Source organism: Manacus vitellinus, unplaced genomic scaffold (assembly GCF_001715985.3).
Source record: "Manacus vitellinus isolate BGI_N305 unplaced genomic scaffold, ASM171598v3 scaffold_0_pilon, whole genome shotgun sequence".
Lineage (NCBI taxonomy): Eukaryota > Metazoa > Chordata > Aves > Passeriformes > Pipridae > Manacus > Manacus vitellinus.
Window position 1 is genome coordinate 21,555,016 of NW_021938789.1, and position 23,376 is coordinate 21,578,391.

Below are 23,376 nucleotides of genomic sequence, written 5' to 3' on the forward strand. Positions count from 1 at the left end.
CAAACTGAAAGCTAGATAGGGAAAGGTTAAATGCTCAGCCTGGAGTGCAACGAGTTAACATGATACATGTCCTAGTGAGAGAACTGGTTGAAGGACTTCAGATGTCTTATGTGGGCCTTGGAGAATCAGTTCAATCAAAGGGTAAGTGCACTCATGCTGGAAAAGACTGAAAGGTCTGATAGTACCTAATGATCAATCACAAACCTGATCCTCACACGCCCCTACTCAACCAACCAGCTGCTAGTAAGGATACAGTGCACCTTTTGTTACTGGTACATCTAATGAGCGTCGGTCCCTGTCTCAGGACCTAGTCTGATGTTCAGAGCAGTGTACCCGCTCAGCATACCAATGTTCTTTGAAGGAGAAGGGCCATGCTGTGCTCTGTACACAGCACTGCAGCTGGGGATAGAGTTACAATGAATTCCTGTCTTCAGCCTTGCTGACGCTGGAGCTGATTTTCCTTTAGACCAAAAGGGTTAGAATGCCTTCACACAATGCATCCTTCAAATGGGGGAGGATAGAGTGAACTCAGAGACTCTTTTTAAAATGGGAAAACCATCTTTTTTTTTCCCTAACTACAAAGTGGAACTGACTGATGTGAACTCTGGATGCAAGACTGCAGTACTGTGGAGTTCTGTTCTTCATCTCCACCACCTCCTAAGGACATGGGAACTTAGGTAGCTGTGGGTAGGAGATGATGGCCAGGCAGTTAAGGTTTTCTATACAGCCCAGTGAAGGTGGCATAGGCAGGGTGCACTTGTTTCAGTCCATCTAGCAATGGATGGTGACAGAAGGCAAGACATGGCATTGTAGATTACAGCAGCTATAAGGCCACTAGTCTGTTGCTGTCTCTGCTGGGAGCACCACCCATACTCTAGTGCCTTCACAATGCTGCTGGTCAAGCTCAGAGGTGCAGGAGAAGTCAGCAAGAATGAGGACCTCCCTGGGCTTCCTCTCTCCAGAGAGACTGGGTGAGGAAAATTTACCATTGCCTGGGGTAGCAAGTTATGGGTCATCCATTTAATCCTTTTTCTTTTTACTGCTTTTCTTTCATGGGAATAAGTACATAGTCCTCTCCACTGGAGGAGGAACCTTTTGCCTGTGGGTGACAAACACACAGCCTGCCTTCTGCTCTTACAGTGCTTCAGCACATGTTATACCATCATTAGCCTGAGATCAAGCCCTGAAAAACATCTGTCCCTCACAGCAGACCTTGCTGCAAGGTGAATGAGCTCAAAATGGCTCAGCTAGAAGGAGGGAAAGCATCTAACCCGTTATGCAAGAGTGGGAAATGAGGAGGAGTCCTGAAACTGTGCCTAGAGCAAAAGCCCACCTGTTCTGCAAACCCTCTTTTCGTGCCCTCCCGCAAAAGAGAAAGAGAATTGCTGCCAGGGTTTAGGAGTACAGACAAGAGAAACTTGTAAGCAAAATTCTGCATTCCTTAAAGTTGAATACCAGTTTCGAGTCTGTGATGCTAACTTTGCATATTCACAGACTCACGTCCTCATTTATACTTTACAAAATGTCTAGGAAGCTGTAGTACGCTCTGCTCACCAAGTGTGTTTGAGAGAACAAGACATGCGATGTGGCTTTTATTATCCTAACTGAAATGACAACACAGCTGCTTCCTGTGTATGACAAATGTACTTCTTTCAGCCGGGGGTGGGGTTAAAAGAGGTGATTTGCAGATACTGGCCAACTTCATGCACTTTGCAACATCTGGGTAAAGTCAAACAATTCAGCTGGATTTGGCTAAGGGGCTGTGAAGCTTGAGGGCTGCAGGAGGGGTGTCTGCCTTCTGCAGGGTGGTCGAGCCTGGACCCCAGAAAGGTCCTGTATCTCTGCAAGGTTTTTCTTTCACTCACGAAGTGCCAGATATGTTTTCAAGACAAACAATTCAGGATCCTATCCTCCCCTGCAAGGGGAACTGCATGTCTATTTTGCCATGTACACGTACCCATTTACAAAAGGTATTTAGAATCAAGTGTGTGACAGAGCCTGGATTTAATTAACATGTCAGTGCAATGAATCAAACGAAAAGAAAGAACTGCCAGAAAATACAAATCTTTCCTCCCACTCCCCTTCAGCAAGAGGATGCAATCTGTGGACTTACCGTGGTAGCCCCAGCCACATAACCCAGGATGGTGACCACTCGCTGCTGCTCTCCTGTGCAGGCTCAGGGGGTGGCAGGTGATCCTGCTCCTCCTGGGCTTCGCATGCTCTCATCTCCAGGGCTTTGAGCACCACTGATGAGTTGGTGTTCTTCAGCAGGGCGACGGCCTCACTCCGGCTGACTCCTGTCAGGTCAATCCCGTTCACGTTCAGGAGGATGTCACCTGAGACCAATAAAACGGATGATAAAAACCCCTGCAAATGTTTCCAGGATCTGCTCCCCAACCCCACAAACAAGTGAGTCAAAGCCATGGCCAAGAACTTGCTGCCTGATGAGGCTGTTTGTTAATCCTATGGTTTAACGTGGATGTGAAGCATATGCTAGTAAACATGCCACAGGCATGAGGGAAGGGTCTAGGTCCCTGTATGCAGGAGTACTGAGAGGCTGGACAGAGGATTTGGTCCTGGTTTCTTGCCATGTCATATCCTGCATCCAGAGCCAAACGAACAGCTAGGGTCCTGCTGTACCAACAAGCTTTGGTACTGGCACCTAATGCTAGTCCACATCTCTGATGTCCACTTCCAGCTAAGAACTGTTGTACTCAACCTGGGCTCGAAAAGTGGCAGCTCAAAGGTATTTTTCTCCCAGCTCTCCCTAAGCTGAGGACTGCCACTCCAGCTGGCTCTTTGTAAAGTTTGCTTTGTGGGAATAATGTGTTATTATTTTCATATTAATGCCTGTTTGAAGCCAAAACTTCTTTCTGTGTGCCTTATTTATAATGTAGGCACAGCAGCTTCAGAGAAAAATGCAAAGATGACCTCAATCACTACAGGGAGAACAATAAAGACATCATTAATGTCATGCAAGCAGCCACAGCACCAAGTGCTCTGCTACCCTTGGCACCAGGCTCTCACACCAGGGCTTCTTTGGGTGCCCTCTGTGCTTGGCCTGAATGCTTCTCCAGGTAGGGGTGTATTCCCCATCAGTCCAGGCAGTGCAATGTGAACATTAACCTCTTCTTGTGGTCTGCCCCAATGAGAAGGACAACTGCCTAAGAGCTGCTCTAAGCCATGGAGGCTTGTTGCACTGTTATAACATCACATATTCATTTGTTTCAAATTTTATCAAATTAACTAGGCTAAATTTTCCGTGATACCTCATTATAAATAGTTTTTGGAAAGTGTATCCCACTGAGAGGCAGTCATTTCCCAGCAGGAGGAAAGGGGAAACCTGCTGTTTTGCTCCTGTTGTCATGTTCTCACAGGGGTTCTGATGAGCAGACACAAAGGGGAGGTTCCCATGTGTGCCAGTGATGGCACTGAGACCCAGGCTTGTGGGGCCCAGCTGGGCTGCAGCTATTCTGCCCAATTTTTGGGTGCCTTCCCTTCCCTCACACTCAGAAGTTCCCTCCAGCTTTCCAGGTGGTGACTGGACTGAAGCTGAGCATAGGGAATGAAGGGCAAGTGAACTGGGTGTGATGCTCTTTCACTATCCCTCTGTTTCTCCAAAGAAACCCTTGATTTAAAGCAGACTTTCAGAATCCCCTCATTTTACCTGTTTTTATCCTGCTGTCTCTGCTGATAACTCCTCCAGGTTCCACACTTATCACATAGATAGGCAAATCCCACTCCCTGTTAGATGCTCCGCCTGCTACAGTCATTCCCAGCGATTCTGTGTGATCTTTCCGGACAGCCACCACCTTCTCATGGCAAGTGACAGTGTGAAGGGTGCTCTGTGATGGAGAAAACAGCAACAACAAACACAGTGGGCATGGTGACCTCCCTGACACTTAGGCATTTTCTATCGAAACAAATATTCATCAAGGGAATATCAAAGCACTTCCCAGATGCCTGCCACTCTTCCTGATGGCACTCAGGATTCTTTGCGGGGCTTAGGCATCTGTAGAGTCAGAGCTACCACCAAGATAACTGTGCTTTAATAGTTAAAATCAGGCACTACTCCCACCAAAATCAGAATTGCTTTAGTGCTAAGGCAATACAAGCAGGTCTTTGAAATGTAAATAAGGAACCTGATTTAAAAAGAAAAAAAAAGTTCTTTATATCACTAGTCATCCGGATATCTTTGACTATCAGGTCATGCTTCTTATCTTACTGCTTGCAGTCTGTGCATCATCTATATAATTAGTGAGAAGTAGTTCTCTTGGGTGTAAGGAAAAAAATTATTGAGGACATATTAGAAGATAGATATTCACTTTCAAAAGACAAATAAAATCTGGATTTAAGTGTTCACTGCTTTGCTTTCCTTAAGTATCTCATAAGCAGTACTCCTGGCATCTGCTCCTGACAATCCCAGCCTCTCATGCAGGAACAGCATCATCCATTCCAGGCTCATATGTAGATATAACACCACGCCTCTAAAGACATTTCAAATGTATATTAAAACCCACCGTCTCATTCACAAGTGGTTTTTTGCATATTATGACCTCACATTCATAATATGCAAAAATAATCTATGAAACTCAAAGCCAAATTAATCTCTTCTTAAAAATCTGACATCTCATTAAGACATTTCACCTTGTTTCCTGGGCCAGCAGCACAGAAAGCGGAGCAGATGAGTCCACAATGTTTTTGTAAGTGACAATGATGGACATGGAAGATTACAGCAAGAATTCTTTGTGGGACTAGGGCAGGCTATGTCTTGGATTTGTGGGTTTTTTAACGGTATGTTTGGTGGAACTAACTCCGTATCAAGATTTCCGTGATGCAATATTGACAACAAAACACAGGACTGTTCAGGAGCTTAGCAAAGGATATCTAGATGCTTGAGCAGATGAACAGTGGCTGCCACAGAACGCCAGGAACAAAAAGGCAAAGAGTTCAGTGGAAAGAGGAATTCTTTCTGTCACCAGGACAAAAACCAAACACAGTTTTTTGGACATATCAGACCTGGTCCATGCAGAACGCAGTCACTGTGTCAGAATAACTGGGCTCATGGCTTGCAAATGAATCTAAAAATTTCTGAAGATTTTAAAACCTTCAGAATATAAATGTTCTGATCCAGATGATTTTAACCTTTCACTTTTGTCTTTAAGGTGTAAATGTTTTAAAAATAGAGTTCTATCTTTATGAAAACTAAACTTAATGTTTCATCCATGTTTGTGTAAAAATGTCCTTTTTCCCTTGGAAAGGAATGATTTTTCATCAGGAAAAGGCCACTTTCTGAAGCATGTGGGATAGGGGCACTTCTGATTTTCACAAAACTGCAGTCTGAAATTCTGTAGCAAAACATGACATTGGAATTCTACTTGGGGCTCCAAGTTACAGGGCAGTCCTGTTACTTATCCATCAAGTCTCAGACAACCAAACCATTAGAGCATTAGCTAGTTTATCACTATTTTTTGAGGAATCATCACAGGGAGAAACAGATTTCAAAGCAGTGCTTGGGAACAAATTGTCCTGTTACATTTCAATGAAGAATTATAAAGGTACAAGTACTTGTGTGCTCAACCACGAAAGACCAGTTTTTCTTTGAAGCTATTCTTCCACATATCATTTTTACATGGTTGCAGATAGAAAGGAATTGGGGTGACTTGACTGAGACAAAGGCAGTGATGAAAGGAACATAAAGCCTTTTTTAGTAAACACACGTAAAGCTTGCTTGGAGGTACAACTGATAGTGAGTAAACCAGTTAAAAGGCAGTGTTTATCAGTGACTGCATTTCAATTCATTCTCTTCTAAACAATTGTCCTCTGTCATTTTGAAGTAACCTTGGAGGTCAGGAGAAGAAAAACATAACAGTTCATCTCCTCCTCTTTTTATTTTTTTTCCTTTTCTATATATTTACTGGAAAATAAATATTTACAGGAAATTATCTCAACATCGAAGCTATGACACGTGTCTTGCAGGCAAAAGACATAGCTGTGTCTGTTTGGAAAATCTACTTCACCTGAAGGTTAACCTGCTCATATGGTCAGGAAACACTGCCTGCTTGAGCAACATTTTCTTTGCTTTAAATACTAGACAATTTGTTAGAAAAGAGTAAGAAAACAGTTCCAATTAAAAACAAGTGCTGTTTAATTAATGGCAAAGCTCCCAGTGACTTCAAAGGAATTGAATCTGGCCTGTTTATGCATTACAGCCTGGCTTTGCAAACTCAGCTGCACAAGAAAGTGTTTCTGACATCTCCTCTTTTCTGAATCCAGGCAGCAGCCAGAAGAGGTTTGGGCTGTGCTTCCCCTACTCTGTACACAGGAAAACAGATCCCTGAAACCCTGTGCAGGACCAATCTCTTGGCACACCATACACCCAGCATCACTGCCACCAGAGAAGGACATGGTCACAATGACCTCCTCTCATGCAGCGCCTTGTGGGCTGCATGGCTGGTTGCCACTGGCCTGAAAGAGAGCCACCTCCTCATGGCTTAGAGATGGAGGCAGGCTGTCATGAGGCCAACATCATGGCCAAAAGAAGTTCCTGGGCCCTTGTGTGAGCCAGGCGGCTGCTAGAAGCTAGAATTTATTCTTGATGCTGAATACAGCCAAGGATAGAGAGCCGACTTCAGCCCACGTTTACGTATATGCTCTACAGCAAGAGCAGTTTCCCTCAAAGAGAGCGTTCCTGACCTGCTACTATCACCTCCTACAGTAAGCTCAGGGGACAAAATACACCTTAAAATTAACCAGAATTCAAGTCAGCTAGCAATCTCTATTAATCACACCTAATAAAGCAATCCCACTGATGGCAGCAGGTAGCAGACTCATCTAACCACACTCAGGAAACTCCTCTGAGAGTGAAGTCCAGCCAACAAGCATTACCCTGGTTTTGGGTAGGAGCAGGCACTGCATTGAGGACACTGTACAGGCCCCTTGGCTTGGAAGCATTGCTCCTGCACTAATGTCTATTTAAAACAAATAACATTTTAAGTCTACCAAAGCCTGCAGTTTAACCATCTTGAATTACAAATGGTGTTCAGCTAAACCTTCAGCAAAAAACAATGAGAAATTCAAATTGACACATTCATGCCCTGTAAAAGGGCAACTAATGTGGGCAACCAAAAGCCCACAGTGCCTGAAGCTCATTTGTCTACTGGGTGTACTGCTCTCCTGATCTACTGTCAGAGCATTTTCTCCACTGCACACACATGAAGCTAAAGGGAGATAGAAACACCTCAGAATTTTCTTTTTTGGTGGCGATCTTCCCTGGAAAGTGCCCAAATGGTGGCACTGAACAGAAGCCCACAGCAGCACACCCACTTATGTGCTTATGTAGTACTCATCTCTTGTGGCAAACTGGAAATCCCCCTAAAAGCCGTGGCCTATCCAACAAAAGATGATTCATTAGTCTTTAAAACCCTTAGTCTTTAAAGGACTGTTGCAAAGTCAACATTGTGCCTTCAATCTCACAGCTACCCAAAATAATGTTAGATTTACCAAGAGTTCCCCTCTAACGCCTCTCAGTACAGGGTGAGAAAATGAGAATCTCAGGCCATTTATGGAAGACAAATCATCTTCCCAAATAATCCCATGTGGCATCAATTAATTGGATGAATATGGTAGAACTAACAGGTGCTTGGAGCTTCCATAGAAATTATACAGTAGCAACACAAGCTAATTGCTTTCCTACACATATCTCCCCAAGGACATCATTACTTCATTAGGAAATAATGCCTTGCAGATGCATGATTAGTTGGGCACTTCTTGCTACCCCGTAGCAGCTACTGAGCATTGACTCTGCTCTCTGGTTTAACTCCTGCTGATCCAGTCCTACCTAACAACGGCTGTGATTGGGACTTCGTGGAAAAGGAAAGCTAAAAATAAATATACATTAGCATTTTTAACACATAAAACCACTGAACAATGTAGTTTTAAAAAACCTGCAAAAATGGGTGTCTTTTAACATTTGTAAATCCAGAGCTAGACTTGCCTCCTTGGTGACAGCTGTGCACCCAGCGTCTGGTCCAAAGGCCTTGTAAGGACAGAATTGGCTGCCCATCAGGCAGAAGGAATTTAAACCCTACCTGTGTACCTCCCTGATGCACCCCTGGCACGGATGGCCAGGGTCGAGCTTGCGTGGGTTTGCATAGGTGGTGGCATACAGAGCAATTAATGCAAATTAGCCAGGCATGTGACTTTAAATTCAGTGAAATAAACAAATTCAGTTCCTGCAAGGACATGCCTTATTCTGTCTAAAGTGCAAAGAATAACACTGAGTAAACTCATAAAACATATTTTCAAAGCTCCAGCTACACTGGTTTCTACTTTAAAACCTCGTATGTTTAACCATCAGCATCTCTCTGCCTTATGCAGAGGGCATATTGTAAGTCTAAATGCACTAAGCACATGTAACCAGGTACATAGGAGCAGCTGGAGGGACAGTTTGGTAACCACAGCCATATCTGGGTGAGATGGCTGCTCTGTGCTGTGTCCCTGGGTCCAGCCATGCTGTGCACTGCCGGCCCTCACAGCCCTCATAATGTGCAAGTTCCAGCTGCTGCTGAAGCAGAACCGATGCTTTGGGTCCAAAGCTCCACAGAAAGTCAGCGTGCTTGCAGCGGCCAGGCAGACCACAGCTGCACCCTGCCACCAAACCATCAGCCAAGTCAAGGCAAGGGTATCTTAATAAATGAGCAACAGACTAGTAATTACCATAATTTTCAAGCAGCTTATGTGAATCTTTCAGGCCAACACATGAAAGGTTTTTCTCTGAAGACTTTGTTTCAGATGAAGAAACTTTAGATAAACCTCTTCTGTTTCTTGGAGTGCATTGCCCTGTGCTGGCTCACATTGTTGGCCAGGTCCATACCCATGGCCAGGATGCTGTGTGCACACCAACCCCTGCCCCACCACTGCCCATTGCCTTCTCCTTCCCTCCCCACCTCAGACAGAGCCAGGGCAGAATCAATGGATAAATAATGAGGAGCACAGCTTTTATGTTTCCATTGTGAAGCGAGACATGTTTTTCTGGTGATAGAAAGCAGGGACAACACCCTGAGACGTGCAAACACTAGCTGCTCTCCCATTCCCCTGTCCCATGGATGGCAGAGAAGCCACATGAGTGCCCGTGCACTCACCTTGCTGGGGTTGCTTCTCTCGGAGGGACAGGGCTGCGGGCCACTGCCACTGTAACTCCAGCCCGTCTCCTGCAAGATGTCGGGGGTCTGCTGCCGGGTCTGTCGCGACACGACAAAGTGCACCTGCTTCTCGCTGGCCTGTGGGAGGAGGTACAGTGTGAATCGCACTGCTCTAGTCAATAAACCCCTGCACCTCAGCACCACAGTGTTCGTGAAATGTGGGTACCATCAAAGCACGGTTTGGATTTCCCACTAATGTTGCAATGACATAAAGCAGTAGCATCAGTTCAGGTCAATAAAGTTCATACAGGTTTCCTGCCAGGCATTTATATTTCTCTTGAAAATCTGGTGTTAACTCAAAAAACCCCTTCTTGTCTGCCCCAAGTTTGGCTGGAGGCAGTAATCCACAACAGTGCACCACAGCTCTCACATACACCTTTATACAGCACTGCAAAGCAGCATGTACCTGCCACAGCAGAGAGACAGACAAACAGAGCTGCTGCTGCCTGACAGACAGGAAAGCTGGGAAAGATGCAACTAACCTTGAAATGATGTACATGCTTAAGCCTTGGTTGGTGAAAATGGGGACTAAACAATGTAACAAAGTTCACCTGCACGCAGTGAGTGTGACAAATGAAAGGAAGCTTAAAGAAATAAATGTGCAACCATTTCGAGAAATAAAATCGTACTGCACTAGAGCATGGAGAAAGAGGGAGGGCACAAGGAAGCACACAAAGTAATGGAGTTTATTCTTGGAAGAATAGCTTCAAAAACAATTAACCCAAGCTCAAAGTGCTTCTAGGCCTTTTTGCACAATGCAGTCATAATACTTATGTGCCTGAGAGATGCTGTAGTGCTTCTACTGAGTTGTGTTTGTGTGTTATTTTTAGGGTGCTATATGTGTGCCTGATATCAGTGTTAATTTTGTGTACAGGTGGCTTTTTTTTTCTCTTATTGAATCAGCACTGTATCCCTAGAAGCAAATGGCTTTATTCACCCCTCAGTAAGACTCACATGAATCTGTTCAAAACAACAGTGTTACAAAGATAAAACTGAGAAGACTGGGGTTTAGCTGGGTAAATCAGAGAAGTCAGCCTTAGGGGCAAACCAACATACTGAACTAAAATGAAGAGCAGTGTAGAAATAACCTCAACGCTCTAGAAGTATACTCAGAGGATGTAAAAATGAATCCTCTAATCTCCTCCCCTCTAGGCTAAAGACCTTGGTGTTGTGCCAGGCAGGAGGGGCTCTTGAGGACCAGTTTCCAGAGAGACTCCTGCCTGCTTGCTCTCAGGTTATATCCAAGGGACTGCTCAGTATATTGAGCGTGGAGCCCCCACACAAGCACATCTGGAGGTCTGATCCCCCTGGGGCTGCAGCTGCAGTGCTTGTTGGTACCACAGCTCCGGAGGCATCAGACCTCCTGGCTCGCTCACTGGCACAGTGACATGCCCTGCTCTCTGGGGAGGAGCTCCAAGGAGAGATGGCATTGAGCAAGCAGCTGGAAACCAAACCCAGATCCAGTTGCGCTGTTGAAATCAAATCTCCCACAGACAACTAACAGAAGCCAGAGAAAGCCTCTGGGATTTTGGGGGTTGTAGCTTGGTTTGTCTTTTCTGGAGCTTAATTCAATAGTAGTAGCTGAGAGTTAAAAAAAGCTTTTGAAAAATGTAATTTTAGTTAAGAAAAAGCAATCTACTTCTCCTAAATCTCTAACTTCAGGCCTGCAATATGCATGTTCAGGCTGTGCTAATTCCAATAATGTAAAAAATGTGCACTTTGTTGCTTTCCCCGTATCTTGGGGAACACTATTTTTTTCACCAGAAACTCAAATCTCCACAGCTTCATAATATATAATTTGGTGCATACACATGTATTTCAAAATAATTTTCTGGATATTTTTACCAGACCTGTTTTTATGGAATATTAATTTGAGGACTCTGAACTCAACTGGTACCCAAAAACAGACTGCTGTATCATGTCAGAAAGGAAACCATCCTGGTCCCTAGTTTGTAATATGATTGAAATGGAACTAAACAACACAAGATTAAACCTCCCAAGGGCACGTGGCCCCATGAAAATCCAGTTTTCTCTAAAATGAACAACTTCACCTTAACGCAACTTCTTTTTAAAACTCATCTGCTGCCACATGGTAAGCCTCAAAGTTGGTTATTTAGAGAAAGGTTGTAAATGTGATTAATTCTCATAGAACAACTAGCAGAAGTTCAACAAGAGTCTCTATTGCAATATCACATTTGTCTCCAGGTCAGTCAAGTTGAGTAGTTTCTCAGAAGTCCAGAGTGTTTTAAAAAGTTATCCAAACAATAAGACCAGCTTTTGTATTTACGTACAAATAAAAAGCCATTAATGTTTCTACTGATCAGAATATTCATTACTGACTCATTCTGATCCTTCTCTCTCTCTTACCCCTTGCTTTTTATACAATTCTTTTTCTGTATTTTATGCTGGAGCAAGAATTAAAGAAAAGAGATTAACTTTGAGACTGAGTACAAGTAATAGCTGAAACAATCGACTATAATTGAAATCTGTATTACAGCCAAAGCAAATCAAGCAGGAAGGCAGAGACATGGTGGCAACTTCTGAGCATCTAGTAGGCAACTGCATATTGAAAAGAGGAAGTGGTGCTGCTTCCAGCAGAAGTTGCCCCATCTCTAACGGGGACAATGGAACGTGGATACACTCCACATCACAACCTGCTTGTCAGAAGCAGTTGTTGTGATGAAGAGGGGCTCATGAGTCCACCACAGGTGCTCTGAACTGCGGTAAGGGAAAGAGGGAGAGATGAGGGTGAACATCTGGGGTCAGTGAAGTCTGGCTCAACCCATGCAGCTTGGCTTGATGTGCTCACATGAGCACCCACTGACCTGTTACCTTGTTCCTTTTCTTGTCACTCTCATGGAAAACAGATGTGGAATGTCATGTTATTTAGATCAAAAGTGCCACTTCTGACACAAGACCATGACTAAAGATGACGTGACAAAAGGGAAGCAGCAAACTCCCACGTGCTAGATGCGTGCACGTTCCTAATTAGCACTTACGGGTTTTCTTCATTTCAGTTCTTGTGACTGAGCTTATAAACAGCCAGACATCTAATCTACTGAATAAAAACTGCTTCACATATGCTAATGTAAAATTGCTATAGGCCTGATGAATAAGACTTGTCTCAATTATTCATTATTTAAAAGTCAAAACTATCAGATTCCACAGAAATCTGATGTTCTTCCAGTTGTACTTAGTCCAACTTTAAAAGTCCAACATTAAAAGCCACCACCTTTTAATGAATATTAGTTCTGTTTTTAAAGAAACCAATGGTGTATTTGTAGCTTCCACCACAACAAATCAGAAGACCTCAACGTACCGCAAGTGACACGCTGAGGTCTCAACAGCCAGGTTGCTGTTGAGAAATCAGAGGGCACAGTGAAATATCCCCTTCGTGTAAGAAGCAAATGCAAAACATTTGTGGCTTCAGTATAACGTTTTTTCTCTGGCATAACATGGAAACAGGAAAGGCAAATGATAACTGATGAAAAAACATGACAAAAAAGACACAGGTTCTGGGAATTTTGCATTAGACAAATGTGATTCATAGAGCTCAGACCAATGCAATGTAATCTTGGCTGTTTGGAAATCTGAATCTCCCCTTTGATGGGCATGTTGTTTAAATTCCCAGGAACTGGTGTGTATTAAAAGCATTATTATGAATAACATCCACTCTTTGGACCCCAATAAGGGCTTTAGCTGAGTTTTTAAATACTTGTATGTGAATGGTTATTTCGTTAGTAATTTTTTCCATTTCATCTGTAGGCTGCATGTGTTTTTTGCTTATGAAGCCTTGTTTTGCCTTATTTTGTAGCCATAAAGAACTGTTCCAAGAATACAATTTTTTTCAGAAAGTTTTTCATTCCAGACTTGTTGCCCTCAGAGAATTTAAACCTTTCCCCTTTTGCCTTCTGCTCCCAGTTAGTGAGATACATAAGGTAATCCAGAAAGATGCTGGACCAGAATTTCAACAACTGGCATTATGCAAGGGGATGACATTTTCTTTACCTAAGTTATAAACTTCTTAATAAAAGTTAGCTACAACCAACTGTGATTCTATGCTAACAGAGGAATCCTTTCCACAAAATGAATGCATTTGAATGCTTCTTTCAGTCCGACTTATATCACCCTGATTATACCTGTCAGAAAAGGGGAAGCAGCCAGCCTGATTTGACATCTTTTTATTGAAGCCCATGAAATTCTTCAATATGTGAACACTCTACATGCCTCCAAATGAAACTTAAAAATGCACAAGTATAATAAGTGCTATAAATACGAGATAAAAGCAACAAAAGATTCTTGGCTTTGCTTTTTATGTTGAAGTTTTCTAAAAAAACCCATAGTCTGTAAACAGAGAAAACAAATGAAAATGGTTCTGGAGGGGAAATAAGGCAGAAGCTGACTGATTTTGTAGCTAAGAAAGGCACAGGTTTTTTTTTTTTTTTTTGTGACAGTTTCGTGTTAAGACTGCTTAGTGCATTGCAGAGGCATTCCTTTAATTCTCCATGAGCATCCAAATAGAGATTTATAAAAACTAGAGCTACAAATCCATTTTTCCAAAACATTTGGATTTCTATATGCTGGATTTAGGTAAGAAATACCTATAAGGAATGGACTACCTTCAGTTGTAAAACACATCCATGGGAAATCACTGAGTTTGGGAGGGTGTTGTTCATTCTGAAACTTGCCATCCATTGCCTTAGGCTACTCTGGTTTGCTCCAGGGCTGCACCAGAGAGCACTGTGACTCCTTCTGAGCTGGAGGAGTTAGGATCCTACCGGACCCAGTGCTTCCAGGGTGCAGGTTGGCATGCCTTTTGGCAGATGGCATCACGCTTTGATGATGCTCAGAGGATAGAGATGTTTACAGTGATCTGTATGTTCTAAAGCCTGATGGTAGCAGGCACCACTACCCGACACATGAGAGTCCATGCCCACATTCACCCTTGAAGACACAATGAAACCAAGGAGCTTTTAGAGGAGTAAATTCTCATCCAAGCTTGAATGTCTCCTTCCCTCCTCCAAACACACAAACTCAATGTTTGGTCCCGCTTTGCAGTGGATGGTGAAAACACACTGCTTGGTTTTTGCACAGTTCAAAAACTGTGGTCAAAGTGGTGATGACAAACCTGTATCAGCTGGGCTGCACTCTCTGGACTGCCGTACCGATGGTCATGCCCATTGATGGCCAACACCCGGTCGTTCTCCTGAAGCTGTCCATCACGGGCAGCCATGCCACCTTCCAGCAAGTTGAAAATAAATACCCCCGGCTCATCGGCCTTGCGAACCAGCTTTATTCCCAGCTGCTCATCTGGACTGCTTTTGTTTAGCACAACATGGAAACTGTCATCCCTATTGCAGTGAGCATCAAGGGAAAGTCCGCTGTTTCGGCATCGGTACCTCTGCTCTCGGAGCACTGTCAGTCGGAGCACGTGGCAGGGTTGTTTCAGAATTGACAGGGCATAGTTGTGAGGCACATTTTTGATGTCCATGCCATTTACCTGGAAGAGAGAAGTGTAAATCAGCAGCAGGAAGCCAGTCTATTCCGAGCTGGCACTGGAAACAGCAGCTCTATTTACACAGATGTCTTCATACAAAGTGACATGTGCTATTTCAAACTGTGTCAAGCAGGAGGCCAAGCTTGCAGTGTAGAACAGCCTTTCCCCCAAGGAAAGGATGTGCTGTACAGACAGTTTCTGCCCTTCTTCCCTTTTCTCCCTGATAGTCTCCAGACATACATGTTATTTTCCGTCTTTCTTATTGTTCTTCCCAAGCTTCAATATCCTTTCATAGATCTTAGTTTTATTCCACTAGCTTCTGATTTCAACTTGCCTTGCCAACCTTTCCTTTCACTCACACCACTTTCATCCTGTTTCTCCCCTTCATTATCTCCCAGCTGTTCTCGGGACAGTAAAAGAAAAAAAATGTTTCCCAGTAATGAATCTCTAATTAAAATGCAGAAAAGAACCTCAAGTAGAACTTTAAATGCCCTGGATATTTACCAGAAATTGTGATGATTTACCACACCAGAAATCAGACTTTTAAAGTTTCTCAGTGTTTTCCAGGTAAGATTTAACTCAGATGACAGTAAAACTGCACAACTACTACTTTTTTAATTTGGATGGTGAAAAGAAAGAGCTTCCAGTCAATCCTGTCATGTCCATATGTGTAAGAATGACTAGGCATTGCACTTTATATTGCTAAATAAAAACCAGTTGCAAGATTGTAACTCACTGCTGGCTGGAAAACCCTAATCAGACAAGTTATTTCCACATAGTTTTACACTGTACAGATTGAACCATTTAAATATTAAGAAATGTCTCCAAAATGTAACAGAAATGGTCCCCAGCATGGACAAAAGCATTTGGCTGGTGTTTGCTTTTGCAGATTGCCAGTGTGGCATGATGGGGCTGTCCCTGCTACAGTCTGGTGGGGGGGTCTGCACCCAGAGAGACACACCTCAAAAGTTGCCAGCTTGGGTACCATAAACAGCATGAGCTGCAGCAGGATGGGGCTGAAATTCCTAAGAATCCTCAGTAAATCCCTGGGCAATGAGCCACAGCTGGGGAGAGCTGAGCTGGGCCCATCCATGCTACAGTCACAGCTTCATAGTGCAGTTTGGATGCGCACTGCAGGAACAGTTTTGTTTCAGTGGTGCCAGTAACTCTGCCACTCTGTGCTGGCACCAGGACAAAAAGCCTCCATGAAAGGCACAACTGAGAAAGGCACTTATCCAGCTAACACCCAGGCATTTTTATACACTACTACAGTGAAGTATGTCCACACTGTGATCCCGAGAAACCTTTTTGGCCAGGGTCTGTCCGACATGAAGTAGAAGGCGTGGCACAACCTTGGCATGCCTCAAGTGTCCTCAGATACCACTGGGGTCAACAAAAGCTAGGGAAGCATGGTGGCTTATACGTGGTGCTCTGAACTTTAGAGGATTGTATCCTTAGTAATTACTCATATGGAATATGTAGTAGAAAAAGTCAGTAGGACTTGGGGAACTACTCACTAACTCTACCAGCTAGGCATGCCAGAGCAGGCAGTGGGATGGACATCGAGAGTCCAGCCCAGAGATATGATGTCAGATCTTTGCAGTCCATGCAACTTCCAGCTCCTGTAGCCTTATCCCAGCTAATGCCACAAGGGTTAGCCTGGGCATCAGTACCAGTCTGTCCATGGCAGTATGACCTGCCTACAGTGAACAAAGCAGCCTGCTCTCAAATGTGAGAGATTCTAATTTGGAAAACCTGGGTGAGCTGCAGCCATACCTCTGGCTTGCAATGTGAATATACCTGTGCACTCCAAATACACATCATCAAAGTATCAAAGCAAGGAAGGAACTAGTATTTTCTGTAGTCACTCTTTTTGTCTAAAGACTGATGTATTAATATAATTTACCACCCTCGCTGAACTCCAAGTCACTGGGGCAACTGAGAGTGCAGTTCCCATTCAAAAGCTGTTGCTGATGGGATGTAAAGATGTAAAGATATATGATCTTTAACCATCTGGCCCAATTCTTGTTCATCTCTTGTACATTTCTACAGAAGTATGAGCAGAAATAGCAGTCAACAGCTAATGCCTGGAGACCGCTCAAGTTGTTCTTAAAGATTTCACCTGGGGCTGCTGGTGGAGCAACACTCACAAAATAAAGTGGGCAGTGTCTAACACTCCTGTGGTATTGAACACATCATACAGAGGAGCTAGATGCTGAAATAACACTCATCAGCCTCCTGTCACCTATCCTGGTATAAGTGGAATATGAGGCAGTGGAACCCTCACCAACTGAGATTTAGGCCCACAGTTCAGTGGAAACAACCTGGACAAAAAGCCCAGTCTCTACTGACAGAAACAAGTTTTGCACCACTGGGGCAGAAATGCCGACAGTCTACTGTCCTACATTGCATTTTGGATCCACCATGTTTGAGGAGAAATCAGAGTGGTTTGTCAGCTACTAGGAAACAGAAACAAATCCATGAACTTCAAAAACTGTTGAAATTAATGAAATCATTACAGCATGTAGAGGAACTGAATGTCTTTCTGCATGCAATGTTGCAATTATCATTATAATTGACTTAACCTTATTCTTTGTTAGGATATTTTTATCTTGTACCTCCACAGTACTGTACCTTTAGTATCATGTCTCCAGGCAGCAATCTTCCATCTCTGGCAATTACCCCATCTCGATAAATATGCTGTATAATAATGTGAACCAAGGGAGTCTCACTGCCTCCCACAATCCTAATGGCCAGACTTTCATGAGGATCGGTACGGCTGATTTTAATGCAGGTAATTTCCCCATCTGGAATCAGGTGATACAACCTGGGAAAACCTGGAAACGCACATAAGGTATTTATTTGACATCACAGCTTTACTTTGTTGAAATACGTATGGCACAAGCTCAAGTACCTGCCAGTTAGCCAAACTAGGTTTTATGCATGGATATAATTTATAGTAAGAGGGTAGGAAAGAATAGGTATGCTTGCTGAGTGGACTTGAAGGGATCTTTTCACAATTAATATATTCCTTTTTTCCCCCCACAAAACACAGCCCTAAACCTTTGATGTAATCCGGACAGATGAAATGTACTTAAAAACTGTTACACATTTTAGGGGAACAAAATACATTTTTAGTCCCCAGAGACACCTCAGAACCACACCACAGTTCCTTGCTGGCCCTAGAGCAGATGGGCGTGGGCACCTCAACAAACATCCATCCCTTCTGTGCTGGGTTGTACGCTCTGTCTCACTGGTAGCATCCCAGGCTGTTCTCTGGTTTTGATGCCATAGTGGAGGACTGGGTGCTTGGCTTGTGACATCCAAGGAAGCATTTTATTTATCTTCAGCTAACAGAAGGACAAGATATCTTAGACAATCCAAACCATACAGTAGTTTCCCTACCAGATTCCTCTCCTTTCATCACTGCTTGAGCTCCAGGAAGTAGGAATGACTGGCTCTTACTGTGATGTATCTGTGTTAAAACTATGGTATGCTCAAAGTGCCTGCAGGGAAAGATCTCTGCTGGCCGTGGCAATCTGGCTGTGGGGAGGAGGGACTAATGGTGGGCAGAGGTCTTTTTGTATTTATAATGCACTGGATAAGAGTATCCTCCTCCAAACAACACTTTTCAACTGGCCTGTTTGATTTCACAGCATGTCACTAATACTCTCCTTCCTTCTAGGTCCACACTCAGCAGTGAGCAATGTTGAAGTAAAAGCACCTAGGAGTTTTACAGCACAGGTGTGTCAGCCTTCAATAATTTTGAATCCCTCACAGGTGAGAGAAAGCTTTTGAATTTTTTGCATGTGGGTCCAATCCAGTGCTTATATGAAAAACCTGTAAACCAAAAAATTAACTGCTAGTATTTTTTCAATAACCTATTTTAGAAATGAAAGTACAGTAATTGTTATTGAATAGTGGTTAAGTGTAAAATGAAAATTAACAGACCAGTATCTGAGATAGAATAAATATTTGCTAGTACAGAATTAGCAGGCAACAAACCAGCAAGGCACCAAAACCTTTTGGGAGAGAGCAAGGGGGAAGAAAGAACAGGAAAAAAATATTGAGAAACACCATGTTGCATCCCTTACCACTTCTTTGATCATATGTTCTTCGGGGTGGGAAGCTGTCCTCCTCCACATCTGTAAAAAGCACCTACCGGTAGCACAGACTTCGACTTTGTGGTTTTACAAGAGTTGACAGGCAATAAAAGTCTATTTAGATAACTACACAGCCTTTTCCAACCTAATACTCAAGTATTCATTTAGTTTATACTCTTGTAATAGCAGTTCCTGCCCTAATACATGTTTACTTAAGTTTGGCATGCAACTAATGTCTCAGGAACAGAAGGTGCTTCATTTTCCCCATACTCTTCTATTTTCTAAATGCTATTGCTCAGCTTATAATTTGTTCAATTCTCTCTAGCCTGAAGTGTGGATTCACTTGATCTAAATCCAGGCCTCTAAGTCAAATGCACAATTTGGTGATCCACTTGCTCTGACTTCCTTTATAGTGCACAGGCATTCAAAGGAATCAATACCCCTGTAACTGTTAAATCACCCCTGGAAGTGCCAAATGTTATCCACCGCTGCTTAAGAAATATGAGGCAATTAACTCTGGCATCTCAGTGGGGTGCTTTAAGTCAGATGATACAAGTACTCCTCAAAAATCACTAGTGGTCTGATCCCTGCATCAGAATAAGCATGCAAATTTTACATTCTTAGTGTGGCTACAAAGGTAGCTATGTGTAAAATGCAAATGAAAATCTGGATACCTAGATCTTCTCAGAACACAAATAGCATAAATTTATATATGTGTATATATATATATTTTGAAGATGACCAAAACATTCCTATAGTAGAACTACTTCCATTTCCCACTGCATGACTCACTTCACATCCTAGCAAACTGTGCTTTTTGACTCAGACACTCATTTTCCCATAGCTCAATCTGAAAACTTTTCTAAAGGAATTATTCAGTTACAATTCTTGTCAATGGAGAACTGTGCATTGAACAAGCTATTGACACTCTCATGTTACTTCAGTCTGTAATCCCAGAGCAAAATCAGGGCAACGTGGCAGTGAACAAGTCTCTACACTTGTACAAGACTTACATATATCTTTACATAGGGTATAAACTTATATAAGTTTCTTTGCATCTTGAACAATGCCTTAACTGGTTTGTTAAGTCTTGCAGTGGCACTTGGATGACTTTCAATATGAGTTTATGGAGATTCTTTTAGAGGAATTTTTAATGCCTAATTTCCTTCTGAAGTGAGCAATCTACAACAGAGCAAACCTTCTCAAGACATTTTTCTTGCCAGTTTACAAGTTTCTAATGCTTCTCTTTTATAGTTAGCAGGCTGTACTGTCTTACTTCTTGTCTTTATTTGATTTGTGCACTCCATCAAATATAACTAATAAATTGAACCATTTTCTCCAGATGGGCTAAGCAACGAAAATAACTCCATGATCCATTAATTTCTGCTCTCTTCATTGAAGACTTGCCTCTTTTTGTTCCAGACATATACACAGACATTGTATTGCCAACAACCTAGACTGCTGTAAATGAAAGGCCAATGTCTATTTTGATAAACTAACAGTAACATCTGGCAAACTAAATGTATAAAATACACAAATACACATTTCTTTAAAATAAGAGAATTCATAATAATTTTTCACCAAAAAGCCTGCATTCACTGTGTGCAGTTTGATCAAAACCTACCACACCTATTATAAGATGATGCCATGTCTAGAAAGCAATGTCTTTGAATTGAATTTTTGAATGTTTATACCATGCCCAGAAAAGGTGGATATGGTATCTGGTTGTGTACAGTGAATGGGGCCTCAGCAGGCCAATTTAAGGGTCTTCAGCTCCAACTGGGTTGAGGATTTGCATCACTCAGCCTGTTGTGAGGCTGGAGTATCATTTTTCACATACTCCATTTTCCAGCCCTTACAGTCTTATTGGAATTCTCCGTTATCTTAGGCCAGGTCTTCCAGAGTTGGAAAACCCAGGAGTATTGCATACCTTTCTTTACCATTTTATATTTCCAGTCCTTAAATATCGAAGAGCTGCTGAATCTAGAAAGGAGACTTTCTGTCTCATTTTTGGTGATTCTTGCAGGCTTTCCCACAGAGTGTTGTGCTTTTGTCACCGGGGGTTGTATGGAGGACTCTGAATCTGTCAATATAATAAAATGTCATCTGCATTCAGAAAGATTGTGTGAGCTTTTTCCTCAAAAAATATTTCCCTTATAATAGTGTGCAATTTTATTTATATTTTCACACATCCCATTACAGTAACAAATAACATAGGAGAGACCAGCTTTGCAAAGTAAACTCCGCTTGTCTGGCACAATGTAGGACACCAAACATTCATTAGTACAGTGGCCATGAGATAGTACTACAAAATTTTAACTACGCTTAATATTTTATCCCCACAGTTTATAATAATTAATGATAGTGTTCCTTCAATGCTCAGGTTTCAGCTGACTTCTATGCGTACCACGTTCCTTCCGATAGTGCAGCCATGAGTGTAACTTCTGTCTTCATTCCTGGTATTTCAAAGCACTGTGTAAGATTTGCTGTGACTCTTGAGTCCAGATTAATCAAAGGTCACTGTAAACAAAACTTGTGTCTGTGTTTGCAAGTCCTCATTTAGATCAGAAGGCCTGACTGATGTGAGATGCCAGCCCATCGCCACAAATAATGCTGTCTGCAGGGACACACACTCATGCTTCCCAGCATCTGGACACCAGAATTTAAATGAAGCTTGTGTAACTTATTGTAGGAAAATTCTTGTGTCTCTGAATGTCACATGCCCTTGCACTGGTGTGGGACTTTATTCTGCAACACTTCCTTCCCAATGGATTTTCATGCAGCGTTTCATTCTCCCAGCGGTTTGCCATCATTTTGATTTAATGCCTTCCACTAATTCTCCAGGGATGCTGCTCTGATAGAGGGGGCAGGTAGAAGGCGATGCCAATTCTAACATCTCTTCTTCCTTCTGGACATTCCTCTCAACAAAGGAGCCCCAAAATAACTAAAATTAAACTGTTGTAGAGCTGAATGTGTCTCAAAAGAGTTGTGGCTCTCTTATTTACAGCAGGAAAATTTATCAGTCTGCAGCAGAGGAAATGCTACAGAGACAACCCCTTTCTTTTGGAAATTGCCTGGCTCATCGTTCCGGAGCAGAGCACTTTGAACCAGTTCTGTACAGCTGTTCTGGGAAATCAGAACCGCAACTGAATCAAATCTGGGAAAAACAGAAACAGTGTGGCATTTCTGTGGGGTGCAGCCTTCCTGAGGCAGAAGTTGGGCTGCACTGTCTTGTACTGGGGTGCAATAAACCACTTTCTTTTCTGCACATAGAGAGCTTTAATGTCATGAAATGCTTGATACCATGTGTGTTTCACTTACCTTCTTTTTCTTCATGTACTTTTCCAAATATTGAAGCATATCTATCCATTTATCTATCATATATATGTATGTGTATATATATATACATATATATATATATATAATACAGGCTTCCCACTGAACTGAACTGTTCCGTGGTCTTGCCAGTGCCTGCTGAGGCTGCCTTGGTCTTGACTGCTGCAATAAGAGGTGGTAGAACTGCACCTACCATGAGACTAAGAATGAGTTTGACTTTGAAAAACATTTGTCATCCTCAAGCAATCATAAATTCAATTTCTTTTACAATGGCTTGACTGCAAAATGGAACTAATCAATGTTTTTGAAAGCCAGAAACAGCTCTCTTTTACTGTAAAATTGTATAGAGGTTTTTTCAGTTGCACCTGCAAATTCTTTCCTCCTAAAACATTAGCTGGTTTGCAACTTGTATTTGTAGATCAGTTTAAGCAAAGAGTATATCTGTTTATAGTCTTTCTTGGAAGTGAATTAAAAGTGTAATGCCAAGCTAAGAGCACAATGATACAAATAAGCATAGCAAAGCTGGAGCAGTCTTTGCTTGGAGATATTTCACCATTTAAGTAGATTGTCAAGGTCATTTACACTACTAGATCCAGTCAGAGGATATTACATCTTAAATGCATCAGTGCCGTAAGCATGTCCCTGTCACCTTCCCTCATGTCTCAGAATAAAACCACCTCTTTTAAACTTTCTGAATTTCTACTTCAGTCCTGGAAAGCTATTTGTAGCTGCAAGTGCTATTAATAAAATTACTCTTCGGTAGATATCACAAGCTTGGGTGCTGCACTACAGAAAAATATTATTTTGCATGGGTTATTGATAAACACCAAATTATTAAAAATGAGAAAATCTTAACAACTCCTTCCCTCAAATATTTTCTCATCAGTGTTTGCACTTCTCATTCACATCTAACATTTTATTTGATTTGGACATTTAACAATTCTCTGCTGAAAATGTCACAAAAATGTTTAAACAGAGGCACAAAGAAAGCCTGAATAATTTAAATTCAAAATAGCACATATAACATTGATTAAACAAATCAAACCACGAACTAGAAACATAAATAGGGAACTAATCTTCACAGTGCAGAACTGCTAGCAGCTCCAGGTATAAGATAGCATTAGACTGTAACTATTTCTCTGCTGTAATTATAACAGAAACACATTTGACATTATACATCATATTTTTCAATGTCTATAGATATCAAAGGGGTTTTCCAAAACCAGTACTGCATTCA

At 42.3% G+C, this 23,376-nt stretch overlaps 1 protein-coding gene across 2 annotated transcripts in view; it reads right to left on the reverse strand.

Moving 5' to 3' along the window:
- LNX1 (ligand of numb-protein X 1) overlaps positions 1 to 23,376 on the reverse strand; it is a 66,321-nt gene that overhangs the window by 6,604 nt on the left and 36,341 nt on the right. For both annotated transcript variants that reach the window (XM_008927448.3, XM_008927449.3), the window contains exons 4-8: positions 17,335 to 17,537; positions 14,332 to 14,703; positions 9,144 to 9,281; positions 3,668 to 3,845; positions 2,114 to 2,336 (exon numbers count right to left, since the gene is read on the reverse strand). In XM_008927448.3, the coding sequence (XP_008925696.1) occupies positions 2,114 to 2,336; positions 3,668 to 3,845; positions 9,144 to 9,281; positions 14,332 to 14,703; positions 17,335 to 17,537 (1,114 nt within the window). The remainder of the gene's footprint in view (positions 1 to 2,113; positions 2,337 to 3,667; positions 3,846 to 9,143; positions 9,282 to 14,331; positions 14,704 to 17,334; positions 17,538 to 23,376) is intronic.